The sequence below is a fragment of the Diabrotica virgifera genome, chromosome 3 (genome assembly GCF_917563875.1).
Source record: "Diabrotica virgifera virgifera chromosome 3, PGI_DIABVI_V3a".
NCBI classification, from domain to species: Eukaryota; Metazoa; Arthropoda; class Insecta; order Coleoptera; family Chrysomelidae; genus Diabrotica; species Diabrotica virgifera.
The window spans coordinates 181907071-181927029 of NC_065445.1; the positions used below are offsets into that span (position 1 = coordinate 181907071).

The 19959-nt window shown below is 32.9% G+C and overlaps 1 protein-coding gene across 1 annotated transcript in view; it reads right to left on the reverse strand.

The window, feature by feature from the left end:
• The window catches only part of LOC126882647 (facilitated trehalose transporter Tret1-like), a 52599-nt gene extending 36053 nt beyond the window's left edge, over nt 1-16546 (reverse strand). Inside the window, exons 1-2 of the mRNA XM_050647621.1 lie at nt 16405-16546; nt 14272-15577 (exon numbers count right to left, since the gene is read on the reverse strand). Of these exons, the coding sequence (XP_050503578.1) occupies nt 14272-15577; nt 16405-16546 (1448 nt within the window). The remainder of the gene's footprint in view (nt 1-14271; nt 15578-16404) is intronic.
• Nucleotides 16547-19959: the final 3413 nt, after the last annotated feature.

Here is a 19959-nt window from a genome sequence, read left to right on the forward strand (position 1 = left end):
ACGTACCATCCATAAAGGATTTTTGAATTTGAGACGTATTAACGAATAGCGCGCAATACATCCAAGTTTCAGAATTTTTTTCTCTTGTTTTGGAAAACACCTCCATCACGATTTTTTTATATGTTATGCTCAATTATATTTACTTTGAGAATTTAACAAAAAACTGAGAAAAAAAGTTGACTAACGATCCATCCATAAAGGATTTTTGAATTTGAGACGTATTAACGATAGCGCGCAATACATCCAAGTTTCAGAATTTTTTTCGGTTGTTTTGAAAAATACCTCCATCACGATTTTTTTATATGTTATGCTTTATTATATTTACTTTGAGAATTTGACAAAAAACTGAGAAAAAAAGTTGACTAACGTACCATCCATAAAGGATTTTTGAATTTGAGACGTATTAACGAATAGCGCGCAATACATCCAAGTTTCAGAATTTTTTTCTCTTGTTTTGGAAAATACCTCCATCACGTTTTTTTTTATATGTTATGCTTTATTATATTTACTTTGAGAATTTAACAAAAAACTGAGAAAAAAAGTTGACTAACGTACCATCCATAAGGGATTTTTGAACTTGAGACGTATTAACGAATACCGCACAATACATCTAAGTTTCAGAATTTTTTTCGCTTGTTTTGGAAAATACCTCCATTACGATTTTTTTATATGTTATGCTTAATTATATTTAATTTGAGAATTTAACAAAAAACATAGAAAAAAAGTTGACTAACGTACCATCCATAAAGGATTTTTGAATTTGAGACGTATTAACGAATACCGCGCAATACATCTAAGTTTCAGAATTTTTTTCGCTTGTTTTGGAAAATACCTCCATCACGATTTTTTTATATGTTATGCTTAATTATATTTACTTTGAGAATTTAACAAAAAACTGAGAAAAAAGTTGACTAACGATCCATCCATAAAGGATTTTTGAATTTGAGACGTATTAACGAATAGCGCGCAATACATCCAAGTTTCAGAATTTTTTTCTCTTGTTTTGGAAAATACCTCCATCACGTTTTTTTTTATATGTTATGCTTTATTATATTTACTTTGAGAATTTAACAAAAAACTGAGAAAAAAAGTTGACTAACGTACCATCCATAAGGGATTTTTGAACTTGAGACGTATTAACGAATACCGCACAATACATCTAAGTTTCAGAATTTTTTTCGCTTGTTTTGGAAAATACCTCCATTACGATTTTTTTATATGTTATGCTTAATTATATTTAATTTGAGAATTTAACAAAAAATTGAGAAAAAAAGTTGACTAACGATCCATCCATAAAGGATTTTTGAATTTGAGACGTATTACCGAATAGCCCGCAATACATCTACGTTTCAGAATTTTTTTCGCTTGTTTTGGAAAATACCTCCATCACGATTTTTTTATATGTTATGCTTTATTATATTTACTTTGAGAATTTAACAAAAAACATAGAAAAAAAGTTGACTAACGTACCATCCATAAAGGATTTTTGAATTTGAGACGTATTAACGAATACCGCGCAATACATCTAAGTTTCAGAATTTTTTTCGCTTGTTTTGGAAAATACCTCCATCACGATTTTTTTATATGTTATGCTTAATTATATTTACTTTGAGAATTTAACAAAAAACTGAGAAAAAAGTTGACTAACGATCCATCCATAAAGGATTTTTGAATTTGAGACGTATTAACGAATAGCGCGCAATACATCTAAGTTTCAGAATTTTTTTCGCTTGTTTTGAAAAATACCTCCATCACGATTTTTTTATATGTTATGCTTTATTATATTTACTTTGAGAATTTAATAAAAAACTGAGAAAAAAAGTTGACTAACGTACCATCCATAAAGGATTTTTGAATTTGAGACGTATTAACGAATAGCGCGCAATACATCCAAGTTTCAGAATTTTTTTCTCTTGTTTTGGAAAATACCTCCATCACGATTTTTTTATATGTTATGCTTTATTATATTTACTTTGAGAATTTAACAAAAAACTGAGAAAAAAAGTTGACTAACGTACCATCCATAAAGGATTTTTGAATTTGAGTGGCATTATCTACTCACCGTCAATACATCGCCCGTTTAAATTTTTTTTTCCAAACATATATAACATATAACATTTTTCTTGTCAATATTATCTGTTTTATTCATTTTTGATAAATTTATACCAAATTTCTGTGAAAATATGAAAAAAAAATTTATGGATGAAATTTATGGCTAAGGTAACACCGGTCTCCATTTTGTCATCCATTGTTGAATTTTATTTAGATTATTTTGTAAGATTTCTGAGGCTATTTTGGGATTTTTGTTCGATGATAGTATTGCCGTATCATCCGCAAATGTGGCTGTAGTGATATGTGTATCTGTCGGTAAGTCAGCAGTGAATATAAGGTATAATATAGGTCCTAGTACACTTCCTTGGGGCACCCCAGCGAGAATTTGTTGTATGTTTGTGTATTCATTCTCATACTTTACCTGGAAGTTTCTGTTGGTAGTATATGACTTTAAGAGTATATAGTAAGTAATTTGTAGGTAAATTTTGTTTTAGTTTACATAATAGGCCTTTATGCCAGACTTTATCAAATGCCTGACTTACGTCCAGAAATACCGCCGAGCAGTACCTATTATTTTCAAAGTCCTCGTTGATTCTCTCTACAATTCTATGTACCTGTTGTATTGTTGAATGTTGTTTTATAAACCCAAATTGGTGTGGTGGTATTAGTTTTTTGTTTTCTACTATAGGCATTAGCTTAGTTGGACAAAATTAACGCACCACTCATATTTTTCTCAATAACCTTTATTTATTGATAATTTACTGTACGACAAGTTGCCTATAAACCTTGTTTGACAGTTACAGGTGTTATGTAAGCTAATATTAGTCGTGTTTTTAAACTTTTCATAAAAAGTGCCGATTAAAGCAAAGTGCTTATGAGAAACAAGCTTTTTATTGTCACATGCATGTTTGGAAGTTCATTTGCATAAAAATCAAATAAAAAAATTAACCGCCAAAGAAATTTGTCAATGGAGAAGGCAGTGCGAGCATCGACTCTCCTAGATGAAAGATATTCAATGCGATACGTTGCAGGTTTGTTAGGAAGACATCATTCCAGCATCAGTAGCAAGGCGAGGCGATATAATGAAACACGGTCGTACCATCGAAGACCAGGGCAAGGGCGAAAACGTTACACTAATCAAATTGATGATCGTTTTTTGAGACAACGTGCTCTCAGAGATAGGAAAGTCATCAGCAATTTGCTAAAAAATGAACTAGCAGATGTTCGAAATATCGCGATATCGTCTCGAACAGTTAGAAGACGTTTACATGAAGCAGAATTGAGCAACAGGAAACCAGCCAAAAAACCCTTGCTTACCAGAGAACACAGGGTTCAGATATTGAATTTTGCAAGATTGCATCAAAATTGGACCATCGATGATTGGAAACGAGTTCCTTTCTCCGATGAGACTAGAGTAAGCCTAAAAGCTCCAGATGGTCGTGAGCGTGTCTGGCGAAGGCGAGGAGAAAGGTTTGCCAGCTGCAATATCTCTCCTAAAGTACATTTTGGTGGTGGCTCTAAAATGTTTTGGGAGGGAATTTGTTTTGAAGCTCGTACGGAGTTGGTCCCCATACGTACGAGATCTATGATTAATAATGAGATCCATTATTACTTAGACAACATCATTGTCGAACATGTAATGCCTTTTGCTCCGTTTCTTGGACCTAATTTTTTATTCATGCAAGACAACGCTCGTCCTTATGTGGCTCGACAGGTTATTGACTACCTAAATGATGTTGATATTCCATTATTAGAGTGACCACCTAACAGTTCGGACATGAATCCTATAGAGCATCTATGGGACTATCTCAAAAAAAGATTCGAAGTCGTAGACCCCTATTGTCAATCACAACCAGCTCATTGAGGCCGTTATTGAAGAATGGGAGAATATTCCGCAAGCTTTTGTTGAACATTTGATATCAAGCATGCCTCGACGCGTAAATGCAGTCATAAGAAGTAGAGGAGGGCCTACACGGTATTAGTGTTGACCCAGATGCATTTTATTGTGTTACTTTACTGATTTTTTTCTTTTTGCAATTTGGAGTTATGCTAGCTTATTTACGCATTAAGTCATGTTGGACTTATTTGTCGGTGTTTATTATTATTTCACTGTAACTTAGTTTTATTTTGTGTTCGTATTGTAAATATTTAGATAAATTAAAATGGTGCGTTAATTTTGTCCAGGAGTTTAGTTATAAACGAATCAAAATCGAAAGATAAAAAAATGGTAAATTTTCGCTTTTTTCGTCTATTACTTTTTTTCTATTAAATTTCTATTAAATTTCCATAAGAAAAGCATTCTAAACAAATTTGAGAACAAGAAACTCATAAAGCATATAAAAAGCTTCAATATGGCTGACGCTGAATATTTCTATCCTTATTTGTTGCTTATAAAATTGCAAAATAAATAAAAAATTTTGAGATTTTGTAAATATTCATAACTTACGTAAAAATTAAGTTAGAACCTTCTTATTACACGAAATGCTGCGACTCCTTGTGCTTAAATTATATTTTAAATTTCAAAGCAATTGGTCAAATAGTTTAAAAGTTATTTAATTTGTCTAGCGCAAATTCATTTTTTTTGCAACACTGTAAGTCAGAAAATTATTAGATTACAGTAACACTTCTGACAGTTTATGAAAGAAGAACATTTATACTATTAACTTAATTAAAAAAAAATGACAAAAAGTATTTTTAAACAGTGTAAACTTATTTTGTGGTACTGTATTTAGAATTATTTTTTGTCATTTTTTTTTAATTAAATTAATAGTTTAAATCTTCTTCTGTCATAAACTACCTATCCAAAGTATTACTGTATTTATAAAAACTCAAAATTTATGATTTATTTTGCAATCTTCTAAGCAACCAATAAGGATAGATATATTCAGCGAACGCCATATTGAAGCTTTTTATACGATTTATGAGTTTCTTACTCTCAAAGGACCAGGCAACACTCCTTATGGAAAAGTGGTCCCGGTCAAATTTGATGAAAGTTTGGTCAATGATACTTCTTGATGTGTAGATTAAAAAAGTCCATGGCACCTGGGTCTGAATAACTACTATTCTCGAGTTACAGCCTTCTGAAGTTATTGGATTCGGGTGCTCGGTTTACGTTAAGTGCACTAATTTACGATCAAGTGAACGAAAATATTTATTATTAGAAGAAGAGAAACTCATGTTCTTCATACATACTTGCGTGTTGTATATGACTTTGTGGTCAAAAATAGTTGGATCGTATTTTAGTCTTCAGAAAACCTCCGAAAAGTCTTCAGAAAACTAAAGAAGTGCGGTATAAAATGTGCTGCTAGATCGATATAAGCATTATCATGTTTTCATGAATGCTTCTCAGTTATGCAATACCAGCAAAACTGCAGTTCGGCTTTATCTTTAGAAAACTACTGAACAGAGGCGGATCTAGGGGGGATAGGGGTAATTCCACCGGTAACATGTTCCAGAATTAATGAAATAACTTTATTTAACGAAAATGAACGAGATGGAGCCATCAAAACACATTTATAACCAAAGAGCGGATAGTGTGACGAAAAGACGTAAGCCCAGAGCACGGGCGCTCATATAAAATTTTTTAGGGGGGTGGCATACGTGAAGATGTTGCACATTATATTTTGTATACTTTGAATAACCATATATAATTCAAAGCACCCGAAAAGCCAGGGGTCACGCCCCCCCCTGCCCATGGGTATGGGCGCCCATGGCCCAGAGTACGATTTAAGGACCAGAGAAGATGAGTTATGGGTGTTAAGAGTACGAAATTGTAAAACCAAGGCGGAGGATAGAATGGAATGGAAGCTGATTCTCGAACAGACCGAGGTCCACCAGTGGTTCTACAGCCAATGATGCTGAGCTTTTTAATAAAAAATATTATGGAGAATAATTTTGTAGGGCTATTTTTATAACAACTATAATATTCATACTTAGGTATAATCATATAGAAGAAATGGTCAGTGGAGAAGGCTTCATAATCATTATTTTGCTAACTTTCCTGTTTTCGACTTAGAGTACCTAAAAGACCTTACGATTGGGATATATCAAATTAAACTGGCACCATCTTACATACAAGATAAAATAATAAGAGAAAATGACGAAGAGTTTCAAATTGATGAGAATATAGATAAACCGGGATTCATAAGAGTTCGAATATTTTCTAGGTTTCGACAAGCTACAAAACATCAAGTATTCATTTCCTATACGGTTGATGAAGATAGTGATAAAGATGAGCCTGTAGAAGAACCGATTAACGGGTAATACTGTACCTGTCAATCTGGTGTGAGAACTGTAGGTACTTGTGCTCATATCATCAGTGTGTTATGGTTTTTAGGCTTTGCAAGACATCAACCCAATGTTAAGTATCCTGATAAGTCGTTAGTTAACACGACATATGATGCATCTAACCGAATTCAGCAAAATGTTAACATACGAATAGTCGAAGATGATTTAAACCCGATTTTTCCATAGACAATTGTAATTAATATTTAGCATTTACAAACTACCATTTACTTTGTTTTTTTTTTGTATTGAAATCAAGTGTATGTTCTCTACCTGTCTTATATCTGATATGCGGCACAAGTTTCATGTCAATTAATGTATTTTTTTATGTTTCAACAATTTTTTCTTTAATTATTCTGGAACATGTTACGAGTGGAATTACCCCATCCCCCCCCAGATCCGCCACTGTTCAGTAGTTTTCTAAAGATAAGGCGGAACTGTAGTTTTGCTGGTATTCCATAACTGAGAAGCATTCTTGAAAACATGATAATGCTTATATCGATCTAGTAGCACATTTTATACCGCACTTCTTTAGTTTTCTGAATTCTTTTCGGAGGTTTTCTGAAGACTAAAATACGATCCAACTATTTTTGACCACGAATAATGTAAAATTTTTATTTAATTATTATTAGTTATGGTCTTTAAAATTAAAAATTTTGGCGGTATTTTAGTCTACAACATGCAAGTATGTATGAAGAACATGAGTTTCTCTTCTTCTAATAATAAATATTTTCGTTCACTTGACCGTAAATTAGTGCACTTAACGTAAACCGAGCACTCGAATCCAATAACTTCAGAAGGCTGTAACTCGAGAATAGTAGTTATTCAGACCCAGGTGCCATGGACTTTTTTAATCTACACACCAAGATGTATCATTGACCAAACTTTCATTAAATTTGACCGGGACCACTTTTCCATAAGGAGTGTTGCCTGGTCCTTTGCTAAAAATGCTTAACTTTTTGGTAATAGACGAAATAATCGAAAATTTACCGTTTTTTGATCTTCATTTGTTTATAACTATGTATATTATCAAAATCGGCTGCAGGAAATATTTAATATATCCGCTGTGAGCTCGTACGTAGAGGGGATATTTACAAATTCTCGAGCGCCAGTAGTGGCAAGTCTGTAAACGTTTACCGGAAATTTGACATAAATGTCAAAGTGATTAATGTAAAATTAAAATTAAAATCATTAATTATAAAAAATATTAGTTGGTCAAAGCTGTGGTATACAGGGTGTTTCATTAATAATTGTCCATATAGTAACTGAAGAAACCTTAGCACAAAATACGAAGATTTAACCTAAAATACTTAAATAAAATGTGGTTACTTACTGAGTTACAGGGTGTTTTATCTAAAAATTTAAAAATTATTTTTGCTCAGCATTTTAAAACTATTCGACATATCCTTTTTATACTTGGCAGAAAGTGCGACTACTATACACACTACCAAATTATGATACAACAAACGTTTCTAGCTACTATCAGAGGCGTACGACAGGGGATAGTGAATGGTTGACCCTTCTCAAATTCTACGCCACTAGAGGAATTACTATTTTAGTACCATTTTTAGATTCTCCAATACTTTCTACGTAAATAATATACTCTTCATTGGTAACGATAAAGTCATTAGTTTTCGAGATATTTGAAGTTAAATATGAAACGGCACAGTTATTTTGACTAATTATTTATGATGTGATTCATATGATTAAAATGTAAAAATATCTGTAGCCAGTACTTTAAAACTATTTGGCGTATCCTTATCATACTTGACAGAAATTGTAGGTACTGTTCACCCTACTAAATTAAGATAAATAAACGTTTCTAGCTACTACCAGAGGCATACGACAGGGGATAGTAGATGGTTGACCCTTCCCAAATTCTACACCACTGACGAAATTGCTATTTTAATGTAATTTTTTGATTTTCCACTACCTTTTACGTAAATGATATACTCTTTATTCGTAACGATAAAATGATTAGTTTTCGAGATAATTGGAATCAAAAATGAAGCGACACACTACATTAATTAAAATAACCGTACCGTTTCATATTTAACTTCAAATATCTCGAAAACTAATGACTTTATCGTTACCAATGAAGAGTATATTATTTACGAAGAAAGTATTGGAGAATCTAAAAATGGCACTAAATAGTAATTCCTTCAGTAGCGTAGAATTTGAGAAGGGTCAACCATTCACTATCCCCTGTTGTACGCCTCTGGTAGTAGCTAGAAACGTTTGTGTATCATAGTTTGGTAGTGTGTATAGTAGTTGCACTTTCTGCCAGGTATGAAAAGGATACGTCGAATAGTTTTAAAATGCTGAGCAAAAATAGTTTTTAAATTTTTAGACAAAACACCCTGTAACTCAGTAAGGAACCACATTTTATATAAGTGTTTTAGGTAAAATCTTCGTATTTTGTGCTAAGGTTTCTCCAGTTACTGTATGGACAATTATTAATGAAACACCCTGTATATTTTTACCTTAAATATACTTACGTTTTAAATACTGAATTTAAGTTTTTTTAATGTTCCGTAATATGTAATTATAATTTAATCTAAAAATCTTAGCGCCATCTACACGATAATTGTGAAAGTATCCGAAGTAAGAAATTCATATTTTATCAATAAAACGTCAAAATGATTAGCAAAATCTTAAAAAAATCGATTACAATTTAATTAATTTTTTGCGTTGTAAATGTTAAGCGATAACAATTAAATAATAAATTTAAAAATTACCGGTGAAAGATAATTCCAGTAATCCGCTAGGAGCGCCACCAGCGAAGCTCAGAGCGTATAGGTTATTATTATAGATGTCCATACTACTCAAAAAATTTAGTTTCGGCCTGGAGGGGGTTGTGTCACCAACAGGATATTTTTTCCCTTATTTCTTTGAACTACTACACGACACAATTTTCAGGGCATATTTAAATAACAATTCTATACGGGGTGTTTCATTAATAATTGGAAATATTTTAACTGTAGATTCTTTGGCTCAAAATAGTAAGATTTAACCCAAATCACTTAAATAAAATGTGGCTCCTTACTTGAGTTCAGTGGCGTAACAAACTCCGTTGGGGCCCCCCCGCAGAATTTGAAATGGGGCCCCTTTTAACCCGGGAGTAGTCGCGCCGTTAGAAAAAATCCACCTTTTTATCATTTTTCGTGATAACTCAATGAAAAATTTTGCAACATAACTTTCCACTTGTAAGTGGCTCGAAGAAGATTGTAGTAATGCGTAGGATTTTTTTTTTATTTTTTTAATTTCATTTTTATTTTTTTTTGTGGAATTTATGGCTTTGGTGGGAACCAATTAGTTCTAAAATTGTTAGAAATAGATATTTTTAACATAACAAGCAAACAAAAATATTATGAAATTGAAATTTGTTTTAAATTCGTATTTCGGTAAATTTCGGTAGGCCGGGCCGGAAGGGATTAAGTTTCTAGATATTATGAAATGATTCACTTGACAAATACGTCTAGTTAGAAATTTTTACGTTTTTAAATTTAAACAGACAACGTAAAAATAATATAAGAATAACAGATTTTTACATAATATCAGATGACAAGATGGGGCCCTTAAGCGATTGGGGGCCCCCCTGCAAGCTTCATGCTGCGGGGCCCTCTGTTACGCCCCTGCTTGAGTTACAGGGTGTTTTATTTAAAAAATTAAAAACTATTATTTGTACTCAGTACTTTAAAACCGTTTGACATATCCATCTCATACTTGGTAGCAAGTGTAGGTACTGGACACCCTACTAAATTATGTTTAATAATCGTTTCTGACTATTACCAGAGGCGTACGAGACCCTTCCCAAATTTTACGCTACTAGCGGATTTACTATTTTAGTGCAATTTTTCGATTCTCCAGTACTTTGTATGTAACTAATATACAGGGTGTCCCGAAAAGATTGGTCATAAATTATACCACAGATTCTGGAGTCAAAAATAGGTTGATTGAACCCCACTTACCTATATACAATAATGCACACAAAAAAAGTTACAGCCCTTTGAAATTACAAAATGAAAATCGATTTTATTTTCATATATCGAAAACTCTCAGAGATGTTTTATTGAAAATGGACTTGTGGCATTTTTAGTTCAGCAACATCTTAAAAAAAAATTTAAGTAAAATTTGTGCACCCCATAAAAATTTTATGGGGGTTTTGTTCCCTTAAACCCCCCAAACTTTTGTGTACGTTCCAATTAAATTATTATTGTAGCACCATTAGTTGAACACATTGTTTTTAAAACTTTTTTTGCCTCTTAGTACTTTTTCGATAAGCCAGTGTTTATCGAGATATTTTGAATATTTGTCGAATCCACCACATATTTGTATATGGTTAATATAAGTACGATTATAGAGACCTGCTAATAATCTGAAAATTTATTTATAATTTACATTTTTAGGTACCTATATTTTGAAAAAGAAGCTACATCTCGATAAAAGGTGACTTATGAAAAAAAGAAGAGGCAAAAGTTTTAAAAACACTGTGTTTAACTAATGGTACCACAATAATAGTTTAATTGGAACGTACACAAACATTTGGCGGGTTTAAAGGAACAAAACCCCCATAAAATTTTTACGTAAATGTATTGAAAAAGAAGTCGCATCTCAATAAAAACGGGCTTATCGAAAAAATACCTAGAGGCAAAAAAGTTTTAAAAACGTTGTGTTTAACTAATGGTGCCACAATAATGAATTAATTGGAACGTAAAAAAAAGTTTGGGGGGTTTAAGGGAACAAAACCCCCATAAATTTTTGATGGGGTTGACAAATTTCACTAAAATTTGGCTTTAACATGTTCCTGCCATAAAATGATACATGTCCATTTTCAATAAAAAATCTCAAATAGTTTTCGATATATTGAAAAAAATCGATTTTCATTTTGTAACTTCAAAGGGCTGTAACTTTTTTATGAGCACATTTGTACTAAGGTAAGTTAGGTTCAATCGAACTATTTTTGACCCCAAAATGTGTGGTATAATTTATGACCAATCTTTTCGGGACACCCTGTATAATACTCTCATTTATAAGGACAAAGTCATTAGTTTTCGAGATTTCCGAAGTTAGAAATTAAACGACACAGTTATTTTGATTAGTATATTATGATCCTTCGTCTTTAACTTCAAGTATTTCTAAAACTAATGATTTTATCGTTACGAATGAAGAGTATATTATTTACGTAGAAAGTATTGGAGAATTTAAATTATGCTAAAATAGCAGTTACGTTAGTGGTATAGAATTTGGGGAGGGTCAACCATTCACTTTCCCATGTTTTATGCCTCTGGTAGTAGGCAGAAAGGATTATGTAATATAATTTAGTAGGGTATACAGTACCTACACTTTCTGCCAAGTGTGATAAGGATATATCTAACAGTTTTAATGTACCGGGTACAAATAGTTTCTAAAGTTTTAAATAATGAATAATTTATTTAAAAGAATAATATTTTAAAACTGTTTGACATATCCGTGTCATACTTGACAGAAAGTGTAGGTACTGTACACCCTACTAAATTTTGTTAAATAATAGTTTCTGACTATTACCAGAGGCGTATGAAAGAGGAAAGTGAATGGTTGGCTCTTCCCAAATTCTACGCCACTGACTGAACTGATATTTTAGCATAATTTTTAGATTCTCCAATACCGTCTATGTAAATACTATAGGTATAAAATAACTGTCCAGTTTCATTTTTAACTTCAGATATCTCGAAAACTAATGACTTTATCATTACGAATGAGGAGTATAATATTTACAAAAAAAGTATTGGAAAATCCAAAAATTACACTAAAATTGCAAATCTGTTAATTAGTAGCGTAGAATTTGGGAAGGGTCAATCAATGACTTTCTCCCATCGTACGCCTCTGGTAGTAGTCAGAAACATTTATTTAACATTATTTAGTAGGGCGTACAGTACTTACATTTGCTGCCAAGTATGACAAGGATATGTCAAATGGTTATAATAGTACTGGGTACAAATAGTTTTCAATTTATAAATAATACACCCAGCAACTCAGTAAGGAGCCACATTTTACTTAAGTGATTTGGGTTAAATGTTTTATAAGAATGTACAGGTAAAATATTTCCAAGTATTAATGAAACACCCTGTAGATTATAGATAGACTGTACCAAAATTATGCTATATAGTTAAAATTATTCATCACAGATTCAGTATGTCAGAGAACTACTCAGCTCAGTCATCGACTAGAATTAAACTGGTCTAATATTAAGAATATAAAATAGTCCACGTGGTGAGACCGCTCCCGTCTGAAAAACATTTCTAATTCGGTTTCTCTGTGGATTCATATTCAAAAATGTCCCCTTTAAACAAATCTGAAGGGTGCCGGACGGAATTTTTGGGCAGAAATTGTTTAAACAATTTTTTTAAACAAATACATAAGATCACCTTTTGTTGCTCCAAAAAATATATTTTTAGATTTTTTGGGTCATTCTAAACAAGAAAGGTATCTTGTGATTTTTCTCAAAAATTGACAGTTTTCGAGTTATAGGCGATTTAAATTCTAAAAAATGCGAAAATACGCATTTTCGAGGCTTAAAAACTCATTTAAATTAGTATTTTTAAGGGTATCAATAACTTTGATTAAAGTTTAAACATTCCTTTTTAAGCTTCTGAAAAGTGATCGGGTCTAACTTCAATTTAGATCATAGTTTTTTAATTGTTAATTATGCCTGTCCATACTGTCCATCCGGTTCTTTCTAGGTATGACAAACTTTAAGGAACAATCCTGCATGAAAAAATAATCATATTTTGTTCTATAAACGTATGTCCGCATATGCTTCGTTTCCAAGATACGGGGTGTTAAACTCTTACAAACCGAAAATTTGTTTATTGCGCTTAAACCGGTTGAGAAATGCAAATGAAATTTGGAGGGTTTTTAGAAGTGTTTATTGCGCATTTTTTGACATACAATTAATATTCCATATTTATCACTTGCGCGCAGACGGTTAATGATTTGGATATTTTCAATAAAAAAAAAAAGTACGCCACTGAGATATTTCAATTTAAAAATCATTTTTGAATTCCCCATTCAATTTATAGCAAAAATATATCTTCTCTTTTTTTATATGAGGCGCAGTTTTATGAAAAAAAAATAAAACAGCTTAATGCTTAAGTATTCGAAGTAAGTTTCCATATGTATAGAAACTTATTTTACTTAGGTACTACTACTTATTTCAAATATTTTGTAAGCATTAAGATGTTTTGTTTTTTGCATAAAAATGGCGCCACATATGAAAAAGCGAAAGAAAGGTTTTTGTCTCAAAAATTGAATAAAGAATTTAAAAATCATTTTTAATTTAAAATACATCGGTGAAGAACTCTTTTCTTTTTCTTTAAAAAATTCAGACCATTACTACATTAATGATAAATATTTAATTATAAATTGTATGTCACAAAATGCACACTAACTAGGTAGGTACCTCTTGAATCCCACCAAATTTCATTTGCATATCTCCGCCGGTTAAATTTTCGGTTTTTAAGAGAAAAGAAACTTGGAAACGAAACATTTGCTAACACACGTTTATAAAAAAAATTGAATTATTTTTCATGCAGAATTATCCCTTAGTTTGTCATGCTTATTTAAAAAACACTCCGTATACTACAGAATAGAGTGAAATAACTGGCACGGTTTTAAAAACTGCCTCCATGCAACTTTTCAATTTTGCCTATGTACTTCTATATCTGTAAAGAACCAAAAACTGAATTTTTATAATCAATAGTAAATTGTTTAGTACCTACTACATAACAGAAAATCAAAAGGAGATACCAAGTACTGAACGTAACACCAGAGGGAATCCAATGTACCCATGTTTCAAAACTCATTTTAAAAGTTGAGAAAAAGGGACAGTATGACTAAATCAAAATACACGTTTTTGGTTGTACAGTTATATAAGTTTTGTGGTAATAAAATTACCTAGATAGATCTCTTTGTATTTCTTCAAGACTCTTGTCTTTCGTCTCAATCACATAAAACTTTGTAAAGATTGTGGCAATAATACAACATATGGCACTGAAAAGAAAATAACCTTGCATGCCTATAGTTCTTACAATGTGCATATAATATTTGGTCATTAAAAAGGCACAAACAAAAATTGTGAAGCCGTTCACAGAACTAATAACTGTCTTTACTCTGGTTGGAAATAATTCTCCCGTTAGCATCCAGGGTTGTGGTCCAAGACCTAGACTGTAACCGATAATAAATATAATAAGACAGAATAGAGGTAAATACCTAAAAGCTGGGGCGAACCTTACAAATCCATTGAAATAACTATCAATAGTTAGAACTATTTGTGACAGCGCTGTTAATACTCCTGAGATAAATAATAAAGTTTTTTTGCCAAATTTTATGCTTACACAAGGAGTTATAAAGCTCGCCACCAGTTGAACCATTCCCAGTACAATAACAGATAACTCTGGAGATAGTTGTATACTGCTTTTCTCGAAAAGTGTTTGTCCATAAAAAGCTATTGCAACAATGCCAGAAAATTGCTGCAAAATCAGTAGTACCGTACACATAATAAACGCACTTTTTAAAGACCTAGAAGTTAAAATATCTCTTAATGTCCCTTGCCTTTCTTCATTATATCCATTTTTAATTTGCGCAAATGCTTCGTCAATATCTTCGTAACCACCTCTTAATCGTTCTAATACTGCCCTTGCTTGAAACTCCTTATTTCTGGTTAGGTAAAATTGCGGACCTTCCTCTCCCAGAGTCGCAAAATATACCAAATAAATTGTAGCCAGAGCGGCTTGTAGCAAACTAAACGTTTTCATGGAGACAAAGGGTCCCAACAAGTTAGGAAATACACTACCAAAACACGTAGCACAACAAATTAAAGGTCCTAATACATTTCTATGATTTTTGTAGCTGATTTCGCTAATATATACAGGCACAAGAGCAACAGTTCCTAAAGTAAAACCCATTAGAAACCTAGCTATATAATACAGGTACACCGATGATGCATACGCAAGAATAATGTTGCTTAGTAGATACGGCATACCACCTATCAACAAAGTACATTTCCTTCCTATTTTATCTGCTAAATATCCCGAAATGAAGACACTGAATATGGCACTTAAAATCAAAATAGATGAAATCCAACTTTCTTCTTCCATGTCCACCATTCTTCCGATGGGACTTGTCTCAATATTTGATAATTTTGGAAGCACCACTGTTGACCATGATATGGTTGTCGTACTTATGAAGCAGAAAAACGTTGCTAAAAATAGAAATACATATCATTTATATGTATGTACCATGTACCTATATTTATATACAGTAATAAGCGCGCTAATAACCGGCAAAATGACGCAAAAGATGGAAAACATAACACGTTGTGAAATACATAAAACGAAATGAAACCAGTAGAGGTGGGAAATTTAGCGTTAGAAAACTATAAATTGACATTATATTGATAGTTTCCCACTTTTAGACCTATTGGAGGAGTATGTCAACTAAAACTGTCACTGTCACAGTGGTAGTTACCAAATTCGTCCTAGACGTCTGAAGGTGGGAAACTATCAATTCTTCTTAGAATGCATGTCCGTTCCTAACGTTGGCGATCATTCTGACAATAATGACTTTGTTGGTTACTATACGCAATAGTTGTGTTGAGGTCTTTCCATACTACGTTCACAGGTTAGCAAGCCAGGATATTCTTCTTCGTCCTGGGGCCCTTTTTACTTCAATTTTACCTTGTAGAATGCACTGGAGCAACTCATAGCTGCCTTGATTTCTCATTATATGTCCCAAGTACTGCAGCTTACGGCACTTCACGATGTTGCCTAAATGTGGTTGTGTTCATTCTCCGTAGTTTTTCTTCATTAGTGACTTTGCCTGTCCATGGTATCTTCAGGATCCTTCTGTACAACCATAGCTCAAAAGCCTGAAGTTTTGATAGAGTTTCTGCCTTCAATGTCCACGTTTATATTCCTTATAGAAGCACTGAGTACACGTAACATTTAAGGAGCCTTATTTTTGTTTTTAGGGTGAGGTTATGTCTCTTGAACGCACAGCCCATAGTCAAGAACGCACCTTTTGCCTTACCGATGCGACATCTAATCTCTTGAGTATTAACCCACGACTCATTGATTATAGTTCTCAAGTAGATGTATTGAGAGACACGTTCAATTCTCATTTGCTTCACATATAGATTTACTCCAGTTATGTTTTGCTTTATGATGGTCATTAGTCATTAGCTTGGTTTTGCTGGTTTTTATATCTAGTCCATATGTTTTACTTGTTTCCGTTATTTTGTTTATTAAGTTTTGCCCTTCTGTGGTATTGGAAAACACTATTGTATCAGCTGCATACCGCAGGTTAGTCCATTTATTGAGATGCTTTCATCAATATGTTTTAGAACCTCTTCAAAAATGTGCTCTGAGCATGGGCGCTCATACCCAGGGACAGGGGGGCCGTGGGCCCCCTAGCTTTTCGGGTGCTTTAAACTATATATGGTTATCCAAAGTATACAAAATATAATGTGCAACATCTTCACGTCTGCCCCCCTAAAAACTTTTATATGGGCGCCCGTGGCTCTGAGTACAGGTTGAATATCAGCGGTGAAATTATGCATTACTGTCTCACTTCCCTTAAGATTTTGACCTGATCTGTTTTGACCTGACTCTCCATCTATTCAGAGGACTGCTGATTGACTCCAATACATGTTAGCTATTATTTTCAGGTCTCTTCCGTCAATTCTTGTCCTCTTCAGCATTCCATTATTTGTTCATGCCTGACTCTGTCGAAAGCCTTCTTGTCAATCAGACATGCAAAAACTATCAATATAATGTTAATTTATAGGTTTCTACTGCTATATTTCCCACCTGTACTAGTTTCATCTCGTTTTATTTCACTTCGTCTTATGTTTTCCATATTTTGCGTTATTTTTCCGGTTATTATCATGCTCAGCACTGTATATGTAAGGCTACTGCCAGACAAGCGATAATTTACGGCGCTGTAAGAGCAGTAAGCGCAGTAAAATGAAGCAGCAGTAGCTGCAGTAAAAAGCATAGCCATACGGGGATGTCAATTACGGCATGTCGCGAGATGTAAATACAGTGTTTTGATCGTTGTTATGACTAGATGAGCTACAAATTTGGACCCAGGTCCATTCGTTTGCGACACGACTCCGAAGATGGGCCCGTTCGATGTTGCTGCGCGATAATTTACAGCACCGTAAATTGTCGCTTGTCTGGCCCTAGCCTAAAAATAAAACTATGTTTATTTTGAAGAAAACAGCATGTGGCTATTTGAGAGTGTAGGGACGAATATTTTACGAAGCCATATCTACTTTTTTTTTACACGGCAAATTACGTATAGTAAAATTATCACTGGTATGGAAACTGTAGATATAAATATTAGTAGTTGACAATGACATTGTCATTAGCATTATAGAGATTCATTCAGTGTTTAAATATTTCTGGATAACCGTTACTTCTGTAATCGCTTAAATTATAGGATACGATATAATAAAAACTAACACTTAATAGAGAAAAGAGGAAACGTGATAAAGTAATCTTTTTAATAATATATTGTTACTATGGAACGCTTATATAAATTTTGAACCTATTTAACAACATAACATAACATAACATAACATAACTAGTTTGTTAAAAAATAGATAGGTATATCCTTAGCACACTTATAATAGATACCGTATGTTTTTTGACCAAACAAGAATTAGCGTTTCGTGGTCATTTTGAAGGCGACGACTCTGACAATCGAGGCAATTATAGGGAATTGTTAACATTAATTGCCAAAAAAGATCAAAAATTTTGTCAACATTAACTGTTTTTTCGGACCATATGCTAGTGATTGCAAAATGTAAAATAAAAACAACAAAGAATGAAAGACGAAAAGCACAGGGAAGATGGGACGTAGATAAATTAAAAGATAAAGGAGTAAAAAGAAGATTTGTAAAAGAAGTAAATGTAGAGATGCAGTTCAAGGAGGAACAAGAAATGGAGGAGCAGTGGAAAAAAATCAAACAAGGAATAAACACTGCAGCAGAGAAAGTAGTTGGAAAAATGCAAAAAGAAAGAAGAAACAATTGGTTTGACGAAGAGTGCAAACTAGCAGTGGACGAAAAGAATAAAACAAGATTGAAATGGCTAAGCACAGGTAAAGAAGAGGAACGAGAAAAATACCAAGATCAAAGGAAAAAGACAAAGAAATTGTTTAAATCAAAGAAAAATAAAAAAGTAGACGAAATTATGAACGAGATCGAAACAGAAAATAAGAGACACAATTCAAAACCACTGTACCAATACTTAAAGCTAGGTAGTAGAAAACGGACAGCTAATGTAGCCATAGAAGCAGAAACATGGCAGAAGTATTTCGAAGAAATGTATCAAGAAACGGATGTAGAAGAAGAAAGAGAAACAATAATGAACCCGGAACAAGGTGAAGAAGAAGAATTGACCTATACAGAAGTAAAAGATACAATAGGCAAACTGAAAAACGGGAAAACAGCGGGAGACGACGGAATATGTGCAGAACTTATAAAATACGGGGGTGAAGCACTATACAGAAAGATTTATGAACTAATACAGAATATATGGAATAAGGAAACAATGCCCGAAGAATGGAAGAAAGGAATTATTGTGACAATCCCAAAACAAGGAGACCACAGGATATGTAAAAACTACCGAGCAATTAATTTACTGAATGTAACATATAAAGTACTGACTGGTATAATTAGAGACAGACTAACAATATACACAGAACAAAGCATAGGAGACTACCAGTACGGTTTCAGAAAAGGAAGATCCACGATAGATGCTATCCATACACTAAAACAAGCGATAGAGAAAACATACGAGTACGACGGAGAAGCACATATACTTTTTCTAGACTTTAAACAGGCTTTTGACAAACTAAGTAGAAGAAAAATGATCCAAGACTTACAAGAGAGCAAAATACCAAATAAAATTATAAGAATGATAGAAATGACAATGCGAGATTCCCAAGCAACAATAGACACCGGAAGAGAGAGAACAGAAATAATAAAAATTAAAAATGGAGTAAGACAAGGAGATGCGCTCTCAACTGTACTATTTATTCTATCATTAGATAAGATAATAAAAAAGTTGTCAAACGCAGGAACTATAAATAAAAATACAGTACAAATAATTGGATATGCGGACGATATAACCATAGTAGCAACAGATAAAAAGGCATTAAAGAAAACCTTTCAAGAAATAGAAAACGAATCCAAACTAAGAGGACTGGAAATAAATGAAAATAAAACAAAATACATGAATGTAAGTAAAAAAAAGAAGACGCAACTGACAGAAATGACAATAGACGCACACAGCTTCGAAGAGGTTGAAACATTCAAATATTTGGGAGTATTAGTCAACAGAAGAAATGAAAGTGTAGATATGAAAAGAAGAATTCAAGCAGGAAACAAAGCATTCTACAGAAATAAAAAAATTTTCAAAGATAAGAAGATAAGCCGAAATACAAAAATGAAAATCTACAAAACGACCATAAGACCAATAGTGCTATATGCTTTGGAGACATTCACATTAACAGCAAGAGAAGAAGAGCAGCTGAAAGTTTTTGAGAGAAAAATTATGAGAAAAATTCTGGGACCAA